Source organism: Athene noctua, chromosome 2, assembly GCF_965140245.1.
Source record: "Athene noctua chromosome 2, bAthNoc1.hap1.1, whole genome shotgun sequence".
Taxonomy (NCBI): Eukaryota; Metazoa; Chordata; class Aves; order Strigiformes; family Strigidae; genus Athene; species Athene noctua.
Window position 1 is genome coordinate 111,523,018 of NC_134038.1, and position 17,279 is coordinate 111,540,296.

At 38.3% G+C, this 17,279-nt stretch overlaps 1 protein-coding gene across 6 annotated transcripts in view; it reads left to right on the top strand.

The window, feature by feature from the left end:
* DPP6 (dipeptidyl peptidase like 6) overlaps positions 1-17,279 on the top strand; it is a 567,835-nt gene that overhangs the window by 423,501 nt on the left and 127,055 nt on the right. For all 6 annotated transcript variants that reach the window (XM_074899909.1, XM_074899911.1, XM_074899908.1 and 3 more), the window contains exon 6: positions 16,670-16,722. In XM_074899909.1, coding sequence (XP_074756010.1) covers positions 16,670-16,722 — 53 coding nt within the window. The remainder of the gene's footprint in view (positions 1-16,669; positions 16,723-17,279) is intronic.

Below are 17,279 nucleotides of genomic sequence, written 5' to 3' on the forward strand. Positions count from 1 at the left end.
TATCACTTCCTCATCTTAGGGGATGAATTAAAGCATGATCCTTAAAATATATTTCTCCCAGGAAACTTGGCAGGCAGTTGTGAGACTGGCATGGGTACATAGTGGCTAGTCGGGCTGTCAAGTTTCATTCTAAATGCAGTGCTTATATTTACAGAAGTTTAATCTTTCAGGCAGCAATATTCTGGGTAAGCCTTGTGCTAATAAGGAGCTTTTCTAACCTTGAACACAGAAAATTTGTTCTTTTTCTGGAAAGGTCATAGAGAAGGTGCCAGGCTTATTTGTCTTTAAAATATTCTTGCAATTTTTCTGTTGTGGGTTTGTTTTTTGTTTCTTTATACTAGAGGCTTGAGTCCAACTTGAGGCTGAAACCACAGGATGAAGTTTTGGGAAAGCATTGGGGAATAAACACACCCATAGAGAAACTGATTTTAAATCATCCTTCACCAAAACAAGTGTGTGGGGCTCTGGCTATAGAGTTCAGTAACCCCAAAACACATAGGCAAATTGAATTTTAGCCACCACTTCTCAGCAGAAGGTGTGCAGAGGGTCAAGGCTGTCTCTGGTGGTGCCAGGTCAAAGCCACTCTTGCCCAGCACATGGCTTCACCAGCATTGCTGGACAAGCTCCATGCTCCCTGCACACATCCCAGGGAGACACAGAGGTCTGTGGTGTTTGGGCTGGAATCACATTTGTGGGTCTCTCTGGTCTCCAAAAGGGATTTCCCAAGTAGCCAAGTGACGAACCATCTCTTAAATTCAGTACCATTTCTGCAACTGGAAAAGTGATGGGGTGAGAACAATGATGAGTAACCAAACCACACGGGCTCGTGTAGCTTTCTGTGGTACTCAGAGTTAACCAGTGGCGTTTGTGTAATGGGAATAGAAGAAATAGAGGAAAATAAATGAGAAGAAAAGTGATTTTCTTGAGTGACATGGTGAGACATTAAATAGAATATTTAATTGACTTTATTATGAATAGCTGTCGTTGTAATGTGAGAGGAAATAAAGTGGCCGAGAATCTTCTTAAAGCTGTTTGTTCTTCATTTCCAATTTACCAGTCCATTACTGTGTTTGAGCTAGTTAAGAGCAATTACGCACAGGAAATCCTGGCTGATTAATACAGACCAAACTGCTAAGTCTTCTGTACAACAATTAGGGCTTAGAGACTTTTATAGCTGATACAACAAACGCTATTACCTATTTTGCAGTTAAAGGAATGCATTTTTATAATGCTGAAAGCTGCAAAGAATTAATCATCATTGTAATTAGAACAGGCCCCACTTTTTTTTTATTGGACTAGTTTATGTGGTGAGTTTAGTAATTCTTTTCTCCCTACCTGTTGTCATAGATCTCAGGGGAGTGGTGACATCAAAGAGACCTCAGAAAACCCAGTCCAAACCCTGGACTTTGTATTTAGAGCATGACTGAAGCAAAAAAGCATTAATCTGAAGTAGAATATTATTATTGTTGTTGTTACTATTTTTAATATTTGTCCAAGTCTGATTATGTGGAATGAACAGGTTTTGTGCTTATGGTTCCAATTACAACTTCAGACTGCTTTAATTAGTCATGTAAAAATTAAAATAATATAATGCTTGTTATTTCCAAAACACTAATGGGTATAAATATTAATGAATCCTCACAACATCCTTTTGAGTTAGGTGAGAACTATTATTATGATAAATCTGCCTCTGAAAATTAGACACTGTCATAACTATCATCACTAATACTGCTAATATTGTAGCTATGATATTTATTACTTAATTGAAATGGATTTACCAGTGCTAGAAATTTGCATAAGCCTGTTTTCTTTCTGCGGCAATAAATATATTTCAAATTTGCTTTTTTCATTCCTCCCAATGTTGTTTTCTAGATCAATGAAAATGTATAGTGATTACACTATGTAAAGTGAGCACAGTTAGAACATTTGTACCATAAAATAATGCTACGTGGTTGAAATGATTTGCTAATTTTTGGTGTTTGTTGTAAACCAGTAGAATTTTTGAGTGGAGCATTTTGAGGGAAAAAGCTTATGTTTATAGTTTTCATATCCTTTTTTTCATGTGATGCGGTTTTGCACCTCTGTTTCTCATAAACCAGGACTCCTTCTCTACTGTAAAAGTGCACAATATAAGGGCAGCGTTGACTATTATCAAACGCTAGTGACTAAAACTATTTTCCCAATATGTTCAAGCCTAAAGCACTGTAACTTTGTTTACTTATGAGAATTAAGTTACCCATTATTAGGCTAAATAACTGTAGTTTCCCTTCCTACAAAAAAAAAAAAAAAGTCAGTCCTACTAATGTAAGTCTATATTAGTTAAAATGTTTTTCTGTTATTATATCTGTATGTATCTTCAAGCAAATTATCTTCTCTTTTCTCAATTCACCAGAGGACTGTAGTCGGTCAGTGTTTCTGTAATGAGCAGAAGTCAAGTTATTAATGAATTAGTGGAACCACATAGATCTACTACTCATCAAATCTGATGATTTTCTAAATCCTGGGTCTTTTTCATGAAAACAACATATTCGGTTGCTTTGAATAGAATAAATATTGCTAATACCATTCAGCTAATATTTAATATTTCAGTGAAGTGCTCACAACTTCTGAAAACTGCACCATTTTTATGAGCATGCCTGTGTGGGTTTTAGCAAGGTTATTCTGGGGCTCCGGAGCTGAAAGTGGGGGCCACCTTTTTTGCTCCTTCTTACATATTTTTGAGTCCTATTTTGAGTCATATTATTACAACATCCAGGATCAGTAGGGTAAATATCCTTGTTTAATAATGTGCTTTTTATCCTATTTGTAGTGATAAGGAGAACAGAAATGATCCGGCTATATTTACATAACAAAAGCTAAGGTTTGTGTGTCCAGAAGCATTGCATTAACAAGAAAGTACTGAGAACATAGGGGAGGTTAATTTTCTGGGTGATAGTTTACTTTGGATTTGAAACCGAAGCAAGAGTTATTATTTGACAAAATGTAGAGGATATAATTTATTTTAAAAGGAGAGTGCTGTGGAGTTTTTTTAATTAAGAATCTGGTCTACTTAAAATATCCTTTGTGAAAGACTGCCTATCTTTTCTAATCTCAAAATCACCATGAATAAATTCCCTAATCTGCCGATTTCATTGTGGGCTGAACAGCAACAAGACAGACAAAAGAGGATTTTCAAAGGCATCAGAGAAGGTTGATTCAAAAACATTTCTACACTTCCATTTGCTTTTCTGTCAGACCTGGAGTTGTGCAGCTCACCCAGGACACCAGGACTTTGCGGTCACCTTGCATTAAATAAACCAAAGCTGCTAATAAACAAAGTCTGAGCAGCTAGGAGGTTTTCCTGACAATGAATCTCAGTTTAGGCAGAAGTAGCAGTATCTCTGTCAGACATACCAACGTGCTGAGTTTTTCTGTCGTGTCTTGGTATCAGTAATTGGTTCAGCCTAATTAATATTTGATATCTGCAGTGGCACAGAGAGAGGGAAGTTTGCCACACAACTCTAGAGGGATTTATGGGTTTTCAAAACTCTATTACAGCATTGTGCAAACACTGTCTTCTCAGGTGTCCTCAGTTGTGCCTTCGACAGCAGAGCCCTTTTGATGCCAAATGTTTTTCTGCTGCACATGCTTACAAAATTACTAATTCTTGCTATGGGAGGGTGGATACCCATTTTAATTGAGTAAACATTTTATCAGGTGGTGGGAATATTTGTTTTTACTGCTCAGCAGTCATCTTTCTGTCCAATTTCTGCCACATTGTGTGTTTAGAATAGAAATTTTTGGACACAGGCACAGTACAGTGGAGCAATAATTAGTGACAAGTTTAATCCTAGAGCTCCCTTTTGAAGAAGAAATTACAGAAGCTAATTTCGTCTTGGTAACTTTCAGGACCAATTTTGGACTAACATAGGGGAAGAAAAGAGGTCAAACCTATTCTTTATTTTATTTGGTTTGGAGGAGCCTCATGGTTCATTTCAAATCCTTACAAAGCTCCATCAGAAAATGCATTCCTTTATGTAGCCTGAATGGTTCTTTGCTCTCAGCAAAAATCCTTCTGCTTTGGCACAGCTCAGTTTAATTAATTACAGAAAAATTTCCAGCTTAAACAAGGAGTTAGAGTGAGGATAGGCACTCAAGTGCATCAACTGCAGGAATATTTTGGTAGTTAAGTTCCTTGGGCCATGGGGTAATGGGTTTCTACTTAAATTTAAGGGTCTGTCTTTGTAACTCTGGGTAGAAGCAGTAACAAAAAATGTGGAGTGAAATGACATATCCAAATGTGCATACTTCTTTATTTTTCATTCTTAATAAAGGGGAAATGATAGGCACTGAATTCAGCAAAGAGGAATGGGTGGGTGAAGACTTCATGTGTTTATTATCCATAGAATTGCACCCCTTAAATGCAAGGAATGGGTACTCACCCCAGCATCACGTCCTCAGCAGGTATTCTAGAAGTGGAATCATTGAAGGAACTGGTGGGGACCCTGCATTTACCATGGGTAACCACTATGCTTACTTGTGGCTGGCAGCTCTTTCCTGGAGCAAGCAATAAAACCCCATTGGGATGTCCTTTTTTTAGCTCTGTTGGTCCCTGTTACTAGGGGATGTTTTCAACAGGAAGTTTGTGCTTCTGAAATAATGTTTCATTCATAAAACACAATACAGTGTATTTGCCTGAGCTAGGAAGCAAAGCTGTGCCCAGCCCGTCTTCCTGCAGTCCTCAGTCTCCACATTCCAGTTTTGCCAATGCACGCTCCCTTTATGGCAGTGGTTTCAGTTAAAACTGCACCGAATCTCAGTTTCTTACTGAGCCCGCATTCCAGGGAGTGTTGTTTAGTGTTTTTATTGCAAAAAATATTGCAAAAAATTACTCTGTGAAATGGAGTACATTAAAAACTGAGTATGCTGACTTCAGCTGCTGGGCACTGAGCTTTAACTATTTTCTATTTAAAAAAAAGGGATTAAACTCTTCTGATAATATAGATAAATGGCGTTAGAACTAAACTTTAAAATTCTTGATTTGAGCTGTGAGACTTCAACACAGACATGACTGAGTGAAAATATTTCAAACCAAGTTGGACAGCAGAGGCCGACAACCTGTATCCTACATTTATTCACCGGCACAGATCAGTAAACTAAAAAGCAAATTATTTTATCAGTAAACTAAAAAGCAAATCCACAGTTCCAGGGAAGACTAGAGTAATATCAAAAGTCAGAAATAATTAGCCTTCATGCAAGAGTACATAGGTATATTATGTATTGGTATCAGCTATCAGCAGTCTTTTCTCTGTAAATATTTTCTTTAGCAAATGAGATTTTCATCAAACAGAGAAGGGAAAATAAAAAGACTCAAGACAAAACACTATGATACAAAAATAACCAATTTTTCTTTGCTTGGATGAGATTAGATTTTTCATTCTACCTTTCTGAGTGTATAGATCAGCTAACTTGAACAGACAGACTGGTAGAGATTAATGTTCTAACAAAATTCACAAAATATCTTAAAAATAACCTGCAATTTATTTTTGAATAAAACATAGGTAAGGTGATTGTACAAGGTCTCCTAGATAGTCAAAATCAGATAGACAGTCAGCAGTAAAATTATTGCATTTTCTTTCTTGCACACATATGGGAATCCATCTTAGTGAAACACAGGGGAACTTTCTTTAAGAGGAATGAAATAAATGTAGCTATATAAAAATTATTTAAAAGAAGTTAGAACTTAATAATGGACTAGGTTCCTTGCAACATACTGAAGCTTCAAAATTACATAGAGGTGTGTTCCTGTTTTTAGCATATTTTTGCTTCCTATGTTTCTAGGGACAATAAAAATCCCATTTTGTGCTGGATTGTGATAAGTATAGACAGTTGTTTTAAAATGTCAAGGAAAGAAATATATTAAGAATAGAATGCAAAATGGGAAAACAACAGTGATTCAAAAGGCATTAGAAAGCAAAATCAGAAAGTTTAATTCTGGTGTCTATGCAGAAACATATAAAGCAGTCCCAGCCTGCAGGAGTTTTACAGTCTAATTATTCTGATTTCCAGTCTCTTTTATTTATTTATTTTTAATCACTGAAATAGGAAAAAAAAAACATATTTAGTGCCCTCTTCTGGAAAATCAGATCTTACTAAGCAGAGCACCCCAATGAAATTCCTGTACTCAGAAATGCAAATCTTCTGATGCAAATGTTCTCCTCTTTAGCTGAGTTACATGCCTAAATTCAAGGAGTATGTGGCTCTGTGTTTACCCTAAACAAGTGCCTTTTACCTCTTTAGCTGCCTGCAGAAGTTTTTATCAGGGCTATGTTAAAAACAATAATTAACATCCCTCCTTGGGCAGCTAATGACCCAGATTTTAAAATGGAATCTTATAATCTCCTTTCTTCTATTCTCTGCTCAAAAAGCTCTTTCTTGAAAAGAGAAATGAATCATAGGGCTTTAGTCAGGTCTTTAAAAGTGTGAGTCCTCATATTTTTGTGTGCAAGAGTGGAAGAATACCCGTACAGTAATGCTGTTGATGGTGGTACTTTGAAAGGTTGTACAGCAGGCAAGGAACAGGGGATGCTCTGTGCTTCTTCCTGCCCAGTTTGCTCTCCCCTTACTTTCTGAAGAGATGCGTATCATCACCACAGGCCATTTACCCCTTGGAAGATGTCCACAGCATCACAAGGATGACACACAAAATGTCCTGCTGTTTCATATGTGATTTCAGTTTATTTTTCCTTATGTCAGAAAATAAAAATGCCACCTCCAGTGATTCAGATCCACATGTACATTGAGATACAGCTCAGGGTCTTCTGATCTCATACAGAACAGGAAAATGAATCTTTCACTGAACAGATAGAGGATGTTAGACCAAGATTCCTGGCATGTATCTGAATACTTTCATTCTCCTTTCTCATCCATTTCAGTGCTCTTAAACTGCTTCTCTCTAATGCTTTTTGAAGGTCTAATCTTTCTTGTCTTGGATTCCTTTCTTTGAGTCTTCTAAGAGTGCCCAGAGCCTATGACCATCATAAAAGATTTCAATCATAGTGCTCACTTCTTTGTAGCATTCACCTTCTCAACTGCTGTAGTAGAAAAAGCATTTTTTATATGCTAAGAGTAAATTTTAATACAAAGAACATATGCCGTGGTTCTGTAGTTGCTAATTTCTGCTGCTAAAGTGGATTATTTAAAAGTGAATAAATTAATTAGATATACTAAGCATTCAGCCCATTTTCATGGCTTGGTTCTCACATAATTGCTACAAAGCTGCACCATTTGCATTGTAAACTTAACAGAAAAGGTTTTTAGTATCTTTCCACATTTGGTCTGCTCAGCTCAAGAAATGTTTCATTTAAAGAAGGCATTATCTAATGTTTCATTAAAAGCATTGATTATTAAGCATTGATTTCTCATGCTGTCCTTCAGCCCTCAGACTTGCAACTCCAAAGTTAACGAGGCTGAGCGTCAGTCAAGGGAATGTAGATGTAAACAACGTAGATGCATCATCTACCCTGGACTGTCTTTATAATCAGTGTACTCCAGGGTGTAAATCTAAGGCTAAAACAGACACCAAAGACTGGTCGGAGGAATCAGACCCCAAACAGGATTTTGGCATCATTGTCTGGGAAGAGGGTGTTGCTACATGAGGTTGTAGTGCAAAAAGTATAAATGCCTGTAAAGAATGACTGGAGAGGTCAATGGCAGGGACACCCCTCAAGGTAGACAGCTGCAAGGAGAGTGACTCCAAGCTGCAAACTGTGAGAGCCTGGAAAAGTATTTTGAGGGAAGGATGACTGTAAATAAGCTAACTCCAGTCTTCTTTCTGAGTCGACTTCGGGCTACTGTCCGAGCCAGGATAGTGAACTGCATGGACTTTGAGTCTGACTCAATACAGGTATTAGCATGACCACAGATATTACAAGAGAATCAGGGTTGTATGTTTTGTGTATGTTTGTATGGATTTGAAGGTTTTCTGTGTTTCCTGGGTTTGGGATAATTGTTGTCTCCTTCTAAAACTTTTATTTGGCCCCAGGCTATTTTTGTACTTGTTACGTAATAATGTTGTTTGTTTATCTTTAAGGAAAAGATAAACATTGCTTGGTATGTTAGAATTACAACATTAACTTTGTACTTGCTAATTTAATTCTCATTTCCAAGTTTCTGAACAGGCCTATAAAACAGGGAAGTACAGTGCTTGGAGAATTAGTCTTACACTACACCTGCTGCAGAGTGGGAGGGGAACCTGGGAGTTTATACTGTGCGGTGTGAATACCAATAAAAGTTTGAAAACAAGATCAACAACAAAATGAGTTCATTATTCATAACCCTCACTCATAATTCTTAATAACATGATTGCAGATGCTTTCCAATAACCTGATCAACAAGTGCACAAAGGCTGGTGCAAAAATCCTGCTAAGTAAGTTTTGTAGCTGCCATTGTATTTACCAGTTAAAAATGGAGCAGTTGTCCTTTAAGCCAGTGACTGTAAGTGCTTGCTGGTGCTGCTGGTGCCAGTGGAGCGCTGGGAGGGACAGGTGGCTCAGGAGCAAAAGGAGGCTTTTGTAATTGCTTGGCAGGGCAGAGCTGTATTAGAGTGCAGCAGCAGTTGGCAGATTGGATTAACGCTCTCCTAGGGGTGAGAACTGGCACACGAACTGTATGTTAATACCAGTAACCCAAGTTGGTTCTGGAGCTGCATTTGTAACAAAAAGAGCATCCACTTTACCTCCACCATGTCACAAAGTGATAAATCCTAAAGCTGGCCTTCAAATTCTGTCAGCAGTATAAGGCTCTCAAAAGTGTAATTTGGAAACAAATCTTTTAATAAAGAATTATTATCGTGAAACAACTGAGATAGATAATCAGTTTGTGGAACATGAAGTAACAGCATTATCTTACAACACTGCAATCCATCTATTACTGTAGTGGATGTTGTCATCACAGTTTATTTATGGTTATTTTGCAAACTAGAGATGACACTTATTTGTGAAGGAGTAAGTCCTTGGCTTTGCTGGTTCAGAAGCCTTTGGTTTGGTGGCTGGAAAATCAGATTCTAATCCCAGCACTCCCCCTGTATGTTTGTGGGAGAGATTTACATATTAACCATGCATGTTGCCTGCAGCACATGACCCTATTGCAATTGGCTTGAGCTTGAGTTACAAATGCTTCTAAAATGCAAGTCCCTGTGGCATGAATGTGCTGCCCCTTCCTGATGTCACCTTGATGTGAGATTGTTGTTGCTCCAAGGAAGCCTCTCCAGTGTGAGTGACAGGGTATTCGCAGCACTGCTGTCCTGGTTGTCCTCTATGCACCAAGGACAATCCTATGGAGAAAAGCTTCTTCAGACTCGTATTGCACTGATTTAATTGTCAATCTCAGAGATTAAATTGTTAAAAGGTTTGAAAAACAAAACCATGCAAAGACTCTTCCTGATGATCCACTGCCTCTTGTGTTCTTCCACTCTCCATCCCTTGTACATAACATTTTATTCCCTTCTTCCATATCAGTTGCTAGATTTTTTTTTTCCTGGTTCTGGAGATACCCAATTGCTAATCCTTGATTTCCTACAACATTTGGTAGCAGTGGAGCAGCTCCTTATTCACACTGGTGTGGCTGAGATGAGGCACTGACCCATTGGGTCTCTCCAAGACATTAACTGCTTAGCGTTGGCAATGTAATTTCATCGAGTTATGATGTTGGGTTGGGATTGTTCCCTCTTATTTCCAAGAAAAATGGTTTCCTCCCATAACTGCAACTGTATATGCACTCCCCAGGTATATATCTTTCTTCTTTTGCCCAAATGTTAATTTAAGTTAGTTCCTCTGGAATAGAGACAGTTATAGCAAAGGCAACCAGTTGCCAAATGCTCTGTATGTCAGTTGATCCAGAGACCCCTTCTTCTCATCACCTTTCCTACTCAAACCTATTTCCCCTGTCTCTGTCCTTTCCTGAGCTCCCCAGACCATCCCGAAGAGGCACAGCACTCTCAGTGTGCACTTTCTGTGTCTGTGGCCATGTTACACATGTGGCTGCTCAGCTGGATGTGGTGCAGTGGGCAAGAGCATCCCAAATCAGGTGTTTGATAACAGCTGTGGGTTATTTGGCTGCCAGCTGAATCAATACACAGAAAATGCTTGTTGATAACATTTCATTATGGTTTTCCTAATTTATTAGAGACACAAAGAGAAATGGGCAGTGTTCCTTGGAGGGATGTAGAAACAGGTTGGCACACGGCATGAGACTGTATTAGAGGTACATTACTTGGGAAGTGATAAAGTATAAAGGGATAATTCAGTGTACAGACAAAAGAGAATTTGCCGTCTCAGAAGAAAACAAAATAGGTCAGTATCGCAATGAATTTGAAAGGTGAGAATATTGAAAAGACCTCAAATTATATGGCTTTATTGATTTGTTTGGTTCTTTCAAGCAGTCGAGCTTCACTGAGTGTAGGGTACAAAATACTAGTATGGATTTTGGTGTGGTTTTTTTATTACAGCGACACAAAAGGAATAGATAGCATGGGGTTTTTCAGAGAATCTAATTCCAGGCTGGTTACTATGGAGTGCCTATTAGCAATAAAATGGTGGTAATACTTTGCTAAAGTAGCTGGGCTGGGGAGAATACTGCTGACCAGTCTGTCTCCACTGACAGAAAAAAATGAAAAGACCATTACCTAACTCCCCACAGACCATGCCTGAACCAGAAGTTACCCCTTATGCTCTAAATCACAAATACATGGGAGAACGAAAGATCATAAACTGAACAAAACATTACCAAAAATTTGGTGGTCAGTTACAGGAATGGATTTTTCATCCCTTTGGAGGGCCAGTTCCACAAGTAATAAGAAAAGAAAGATTTCTGAACAGAACAGAAGGGTTCAAGTTATTAATCAGTTTTCAAGTTGTACGGCCCCAACAATACCGATGTAATCATAAAGATTTTTGATCAAGGCAAATGAAGTTGACTCATTAAGTGAAAATTTGGTCTTTGATGTTGACTTTCATCAAAAATGGAGAAAATTCTACAAACAGGTACAGTGACCTGCTTTAACTCTCCACAGAATACCATGAAGAAGTATGGCAGTGAGGTATTTTTAGTCAAATAATTATCCTTTTCTCTACTGGAAGACTTGTATGAATGGCATAGTTAAACTGTAAAGATAACACAATATTTTCTTGTTGGTGATGGACCAATATGAGAATCAATGTGACAGCGTGGTAGTGACTTGGGTCATGCTTTACTGTGCATGGTGTGTGCATGTTATAGAAGGAAACACAACCTCTGGCTAACGTTTGCTTGTGATTTTCCTTCTGACCTTGTTTTTCCCTCCCTTTCATGTCATTGTTAGATAACAGGGTACCAGGTATGTGAGCTGTTTGCCAATGCAGAGCATCAGCCTTCTTGCAGTCTACCTCATTCTCTTTTCCCTCTTAATTTGTCAACTTCAGAGCCTGTTTAAATATCACAGATTTTAAAGGCCAAATGGCAAATCATCTTTTACCTGCATATTTTGCATCATAGCATGAGTTACCGTTTAAGGGTGCCAGGACAATTTTGAAAGGTGGAGTATGTGATTATGTCAAATGTTTGTGATTATTCAATCAGTTTGACATTCATATGTGCATTTGGGGATTTGTCTGCTCATGGAATGGGTCAGAAAATGGGCTGTACGTGATCTACTTCCAGCAAATGTCTTTTTAGAGACTCTTCTTGGGAAACCCTTTTAATGGATCTGGCAGTTCCTGTTCCACTGGCCACTGGTGCTGTATTTTTATTGTCTTACTGTTTGTAAAAGGGAATAGATTATAAAGACAATTTGAGTCTCTTAAGAATCCTGAGGGGATCTACTGGAGATATACTTTATTGTTAGAGAATAAGAAGTTATTCCATTTACCCAGACAACTACTGAGTGCTCTATAATTAATTACATTAAAATATATTCTTGCTATTTTCAGACTTTAGCCAACCATTGTACAGTTTTATTTCTGATTGCTATTTAGAGTGGACATTTTTATTTAGGGGTACTGGGATGACTTTTTGGATTAAATGTGTCATTTTGAAAAAGAAGAAAGGCACTATGTACTAGAAATTTTGTATTAAGCCTTGCAAGCTGCTTTATAACACAGTTTGCACTTCTACTCTGTCCTGTAACTGTTTCCTTTCAAACTAAAGTTTTATGGGCCTTTTTGTGAGTTTTCTAGATAATTCTTTAGTGCAAATAACACTACTGCATGAAGGACCTATGAATGAAGGTTCTGTGAAGTGATTAGAAATTGGATGCAAAGGATGTGTTATTCCTCTGTTTATCAAGTAAGAATCATGAGATCATGACAGCCAGTCCACCTGGGTTTAATCTCAGATCTGTGAACTGCTTAATATGCTGAGTGTAAAGACCCTAAATTAGATGTTTTGATAGAACAGCCTGTTGGAAGATGAGAGCATTGGGCTGATTTGGGGAGTCTTCTTCTAAGGGCTTTTTCCCTCCTTCTTTGCTTATAAACCTTCTTGAAAGAAAGTCTGCATGTGCACTCTTTGTATTAATTCAGCACCTTTTCATATGAATATTCAAGAAAGATTTTTGATAAATGCTGATTACTGCTGGTGCTAGCATGTCACAAAGTGTGACAGAAACCAGCACAGAAGATGGTAGTGTAAACTAAGCTCTTCCTTTTTTTCAGATGTTAGTGATAAATTCTCAGCAGGTAGTGCAATCTTTCATACTAGCCAAAATATGCTCAAAACACATTGCACAATCTCCTTCTAAAAATTCCCTAATTTCCATCTAAAACCTTTCCCTAATCCTGTGTGAGTTGAACCAGCAGTGCCAAACTGAAAATAGTAGAGACTATTTAAAACTTTTAACAAGAAGTTAATGAAGGCAGCATCTCTGTTTGTCCAGCTTGTGTCTGTGTGAAAACCAGGGGAGATGTAGGGAGGTAACCAGGAACCTGTCTGTCATTTTGGTCTTATATCAAGTATCTGTGCAGTTGCTTTGGGTCAAGAACAAGAGCTATGGCTTCTGATTTAAAGTATATGAATAGTTACAATGAATAAATGAGTCCAGATCCATTATATTATTAAATAACATGTGATTTCTATTTAAGTAAACCCCACTGGACTAGGACCTGTATCCTTGGAGATGAAGCAAGTGCTTTCAAGGAGACATTACTCTACCATTCACACCATACTTTGCAGTGATGTGGCGCAGAAATTGCTTCTTCCTTTTTGTTTCTGTAGCTTGTAAGAACCACAATTTATTTGTTATTTTGAAATTTGGTAGCAGGAGAGAGGTGAATACTCTTCTCTGCTTCTGTATGTGCTGCAGTGTTTGCGTTTCTGCTGTCATCTGGTCAGGTCCAGGTTTGTTTTGTTGATTACATAAAATGAGGTCAGTGGCTTCAGGTGTTGTCCTGGATAATTAGTCCTGTATTTTTCTGAATTTTAGAGAGATAATTGCCTTTCCAAGACTTAAGCGGAAACAGATCAATCTGTCTCTTAGACCCTTTATGGTTTCAGTGTAAACACGCATATGTTGCTGAGCTTAACATATATTGAAAGTAAGCAAGATCTGTGCTGGGACCTGGGATGAAAAGCCCAGTGGAAGAGTGTTTCTGGAACAGCAGAAATTCTGCTACCTTCAAATATGCCTCTATACTGAGAGGAGCTGTGTGCTTCTGGAATCCAGCCAAAAATCAGGGCTAAGAGCATCAAATAAGTACAATGGGTTTTACCGCACTCCTTGCATATAGAGGGGGAACACAGAACAGTTATTTTTGTTGTCTAAGCCTCAGAAAAAGAGAGTTTAAATGTAATGAATACTAACTTTTAAGCACTGTCCAGTAAGCACTGAGGCTTAGCTTTGGCTTTCAGAAGAATGCTTGTCTCTTTCCTGCACTTTTCCCTGGTGTGGTTTTTTTCTGCTGGTAAGTGAATGGACTAATTTAACTTGACCCCAGCAGAAATTTTAGTTGAAATATTAAGCAGACATAGCCATCCTCTCGAAAAGTTAAAATAACTCCATTTGGTTTTCATATGTAAGAGGAGAGCAGCCATTTCATTTCTCAGAAGACATTAAGTGATGTTTCTTTTGGATTCCTGTCTGCTTAGAAGGGTTGCTCACAAGTGTGTTTTTCTAAACAGGTCTGAAATAGTAGGGATAAGAAGGACTTTTATGCTGCATGTGCTCTTGTCCTTCAGAACTATAATAATAAATGTCTGGTCCTGAAATCTTTGCTCATACAAGTAGTTGTTGTTTACATGAACAAACCTACTGATTTTAAGGATTTATCTGAGGAAGTATTGCCCCGGTGAATGAACTCTGCCAGCTGCAAGCCTTTGAAGACTACATGCTACAGGCACAGTTGATGTGAGATACTTTAGAGTCTGGCTAAAGACCCAAGAGGATGACAAATGATGTTCAGAAAATAAAGGAGTTCTTTTAGTCTTGCAACTTTCTTTTTCCCCACTCCTGTGCCCTCTTGGCAAAGAAAATGTTTTACTTTATTTTCCATTAATGGCTCTAAGACAGCTCTAAACTCTCTAGCATGGCTGTGGGGACTCTGTACCATAAGTAGGGGCATCAGTAGATGTCCTGCTCAGAATTTCCCTGGTTGTTTCTTTTCCCTCCAGCCTGCCACATCTTTCTATTTTCTTCTGAAGTTGTCTCTTTATAACTCATTTTTGGGGCTGGCTTCTGCCTCTGATACCTGACCACACAGCATGGCTTGTTACCTTGAACACAAGTCCTTGCCTCAGATCATAATTTATATATCTACATAATTTTCTTTTCTGCATCTACTGCCAGTATATTTGAAGACAGAAGTTGCTCAGTATTTAATAGCAATGTATTATTAGTTTTATTCAGCTCTGTAGACAAAATTTAGTCTTCCAGTGCATTTCCTTTAAGAAATTTTAGCAATTTTAAAGCTTCACCAAAGCTGGAATAAATTCTAAGGCCACATGCATCAGCCAGGTCTCCAACATCATAATTATAAGATTCAAGAGCTCTTTGGTATGATTGGATGTAGATGAGATAATGGTAATTTATTTGACATCATCTGAAACAGGTGGATCTAAAAAGGACACCTGTACTAAAATAAATGCTAGCTCGCAGTAAATTCGCTTGTGTTCCTAGACCTTTCCTGATATTGATACACCAAAGACTCACCTTGCTGGTGGAGTCTTTATTTATCTGAATGGCTAAAAGGAGATGATTTTGGTATGTAACCTGATGGTGTCCTTGTAATGAAGTGAACTGCACAGAAGAAAGGAATCACATCAATCCGACATCAGTCTCTGCATTTCAGAGGCAGAAATCCAGTGCTTTCCCCTCTGTACTCTGGTGGTAGCTTTCTTCAGGGGGTCCATGCAGTGGTGTAAGAATTTAGTGTGTTTGGATTTAAACGGTAACAGACAAGTTTGTTTTAATATCTACAGGATGATGTGTGTTGTGTTTATCTGAGCCCACAAGAGATGTAAGCCTGTTCCAGAGGCCATTATGCAGGCTTGACCTTGAGAGTGCTTACTTGTCTGTAATACTAGTGATGTGCTTGGGATGGCCACTGCTGAGGGCAGCAGCACCGTTCAGGGCATCTCTAGTTTCTTGGCATACGTAAAATAAAATGTGCAAAACCAGAGGTACCTAGGAAAAATAATTTTGAACAGACAAATTTGACTGGTGAAGCAACTATTCAAGAAGTTCTTCCTTTGTCCTCTGGGACAGGATGCTTTATGAGACTTACTGGAGAGCAAATGACTTAAAGATTCAAGTAGAAGTCAAACAAAATGATTGTTAGGGTACTTATTTATTTATTTAGTAGCATACAGTAACAGGAAAGAATTGCAAAAGTGAGTGCCTATATAAATATGTATAAAGTCATTCATATTTAGGCCTTTCACACTAGTGCTCTGACTCTCGTGTTGCTCAGCATTGCTCACCTTGGGCAACCACAGATCACTGTTAAGGATTTCATTGTCACTAGTGGAAAATCACCAGCTCTTAAACTGCTGACCTTGACTCTGGTGTTATTATTTGATATTTAGAAAATAAATAATGAACTCTCCCTTCTGAGATGATCTGCCATGCAAGATGACAAGCTGCTTCCCAAGGCTCAAAGAATGCAAATTGATATGAAGATGCAGCTTAGCAGGTCAAACAAACACGAGGTCAGCTTTACGCCCTAAGTCTATAAGGCTTTATTTGATGACTGACAGGGGTCTTACAACCCGGTCCGAGATCACCCAGCATCACTCCCTGTTTTATTTATGTGAGAATAAAGCAAAAAAGTATGCATTATAACCCTGTTTTGTCTAGTTATAATGATGGAGAATGTCTCCAGCTGACCAAGGTGTCCTCATTAATGATTGTTCTATATTTAGCCCTTGCAGAGACCATGTGCCCCTGGTTTAATCAAAGACCTGGTAGTCATGGTAACGACACAGAGCATCTGGATGTATACGATTTGCCAAACACTGTAATAAAGTGCAAGATGAAAAGAACACACAACAACGTTAGGTGAATTAATGATTGTTCTTTTCTACTACAGATTTTGAAGTGTTTATAAGAGCTCCCCAGCCATAAATGTTAGATTGTTTTTGCAGAAAAAGAGCCCTATTAACACAGGTGACAATTACTAATATCTTTTTTAATTCTGTTTTGTTTCTTAATTTCGTTTTGCAGGTGTATCAACATTCATATACGGCATATTATGTCCTCAGCAAAATACCTCATGGGTAAGCAATTTTTCAATGTCTTCGTTTAAAAACTCAGCCATTAAGAATTCTGCAAAATAATGTATATCGTGACAAATGGTTTCCTGTGACAGCCCTTTGCAATGGTCTGGCATTCAGCTATAGCATCCACTGAGCTGCGTTGTACAAAAGATGACATAGTCTGGAAACAGAAGTACTCAGCTTCCCCGGAGAATCAGACTACATGAATTTCATATTCCAGTCTTCAAGTTTTTGTCTGGAATATAGATGTGTTGGTGTCTGGATGAGAGCTGCGATTGGCCACCCACCAGAGCACTGTCAGAGTGTTTAGTCCCTTATATTTGGTCAGAATTGGGGCATCGCCCTTCAGTTTTGGGTCTCTTGGCAGATTCCTTTGATACAAATGCTCTCTCTAGAATCCCATCTGAAGGCAGATAGACCATTAGTCTGTTCCCAGGATCTCAACGCTGCTTAGATACACGCACTCACAATTATACTGAAGCTGCAAGCCTTCAGGTTTATAGTTTGTCTTTTCAGAGAAGAGTGTGAGGTAAGTGCAGACAAACAAGAACACCACA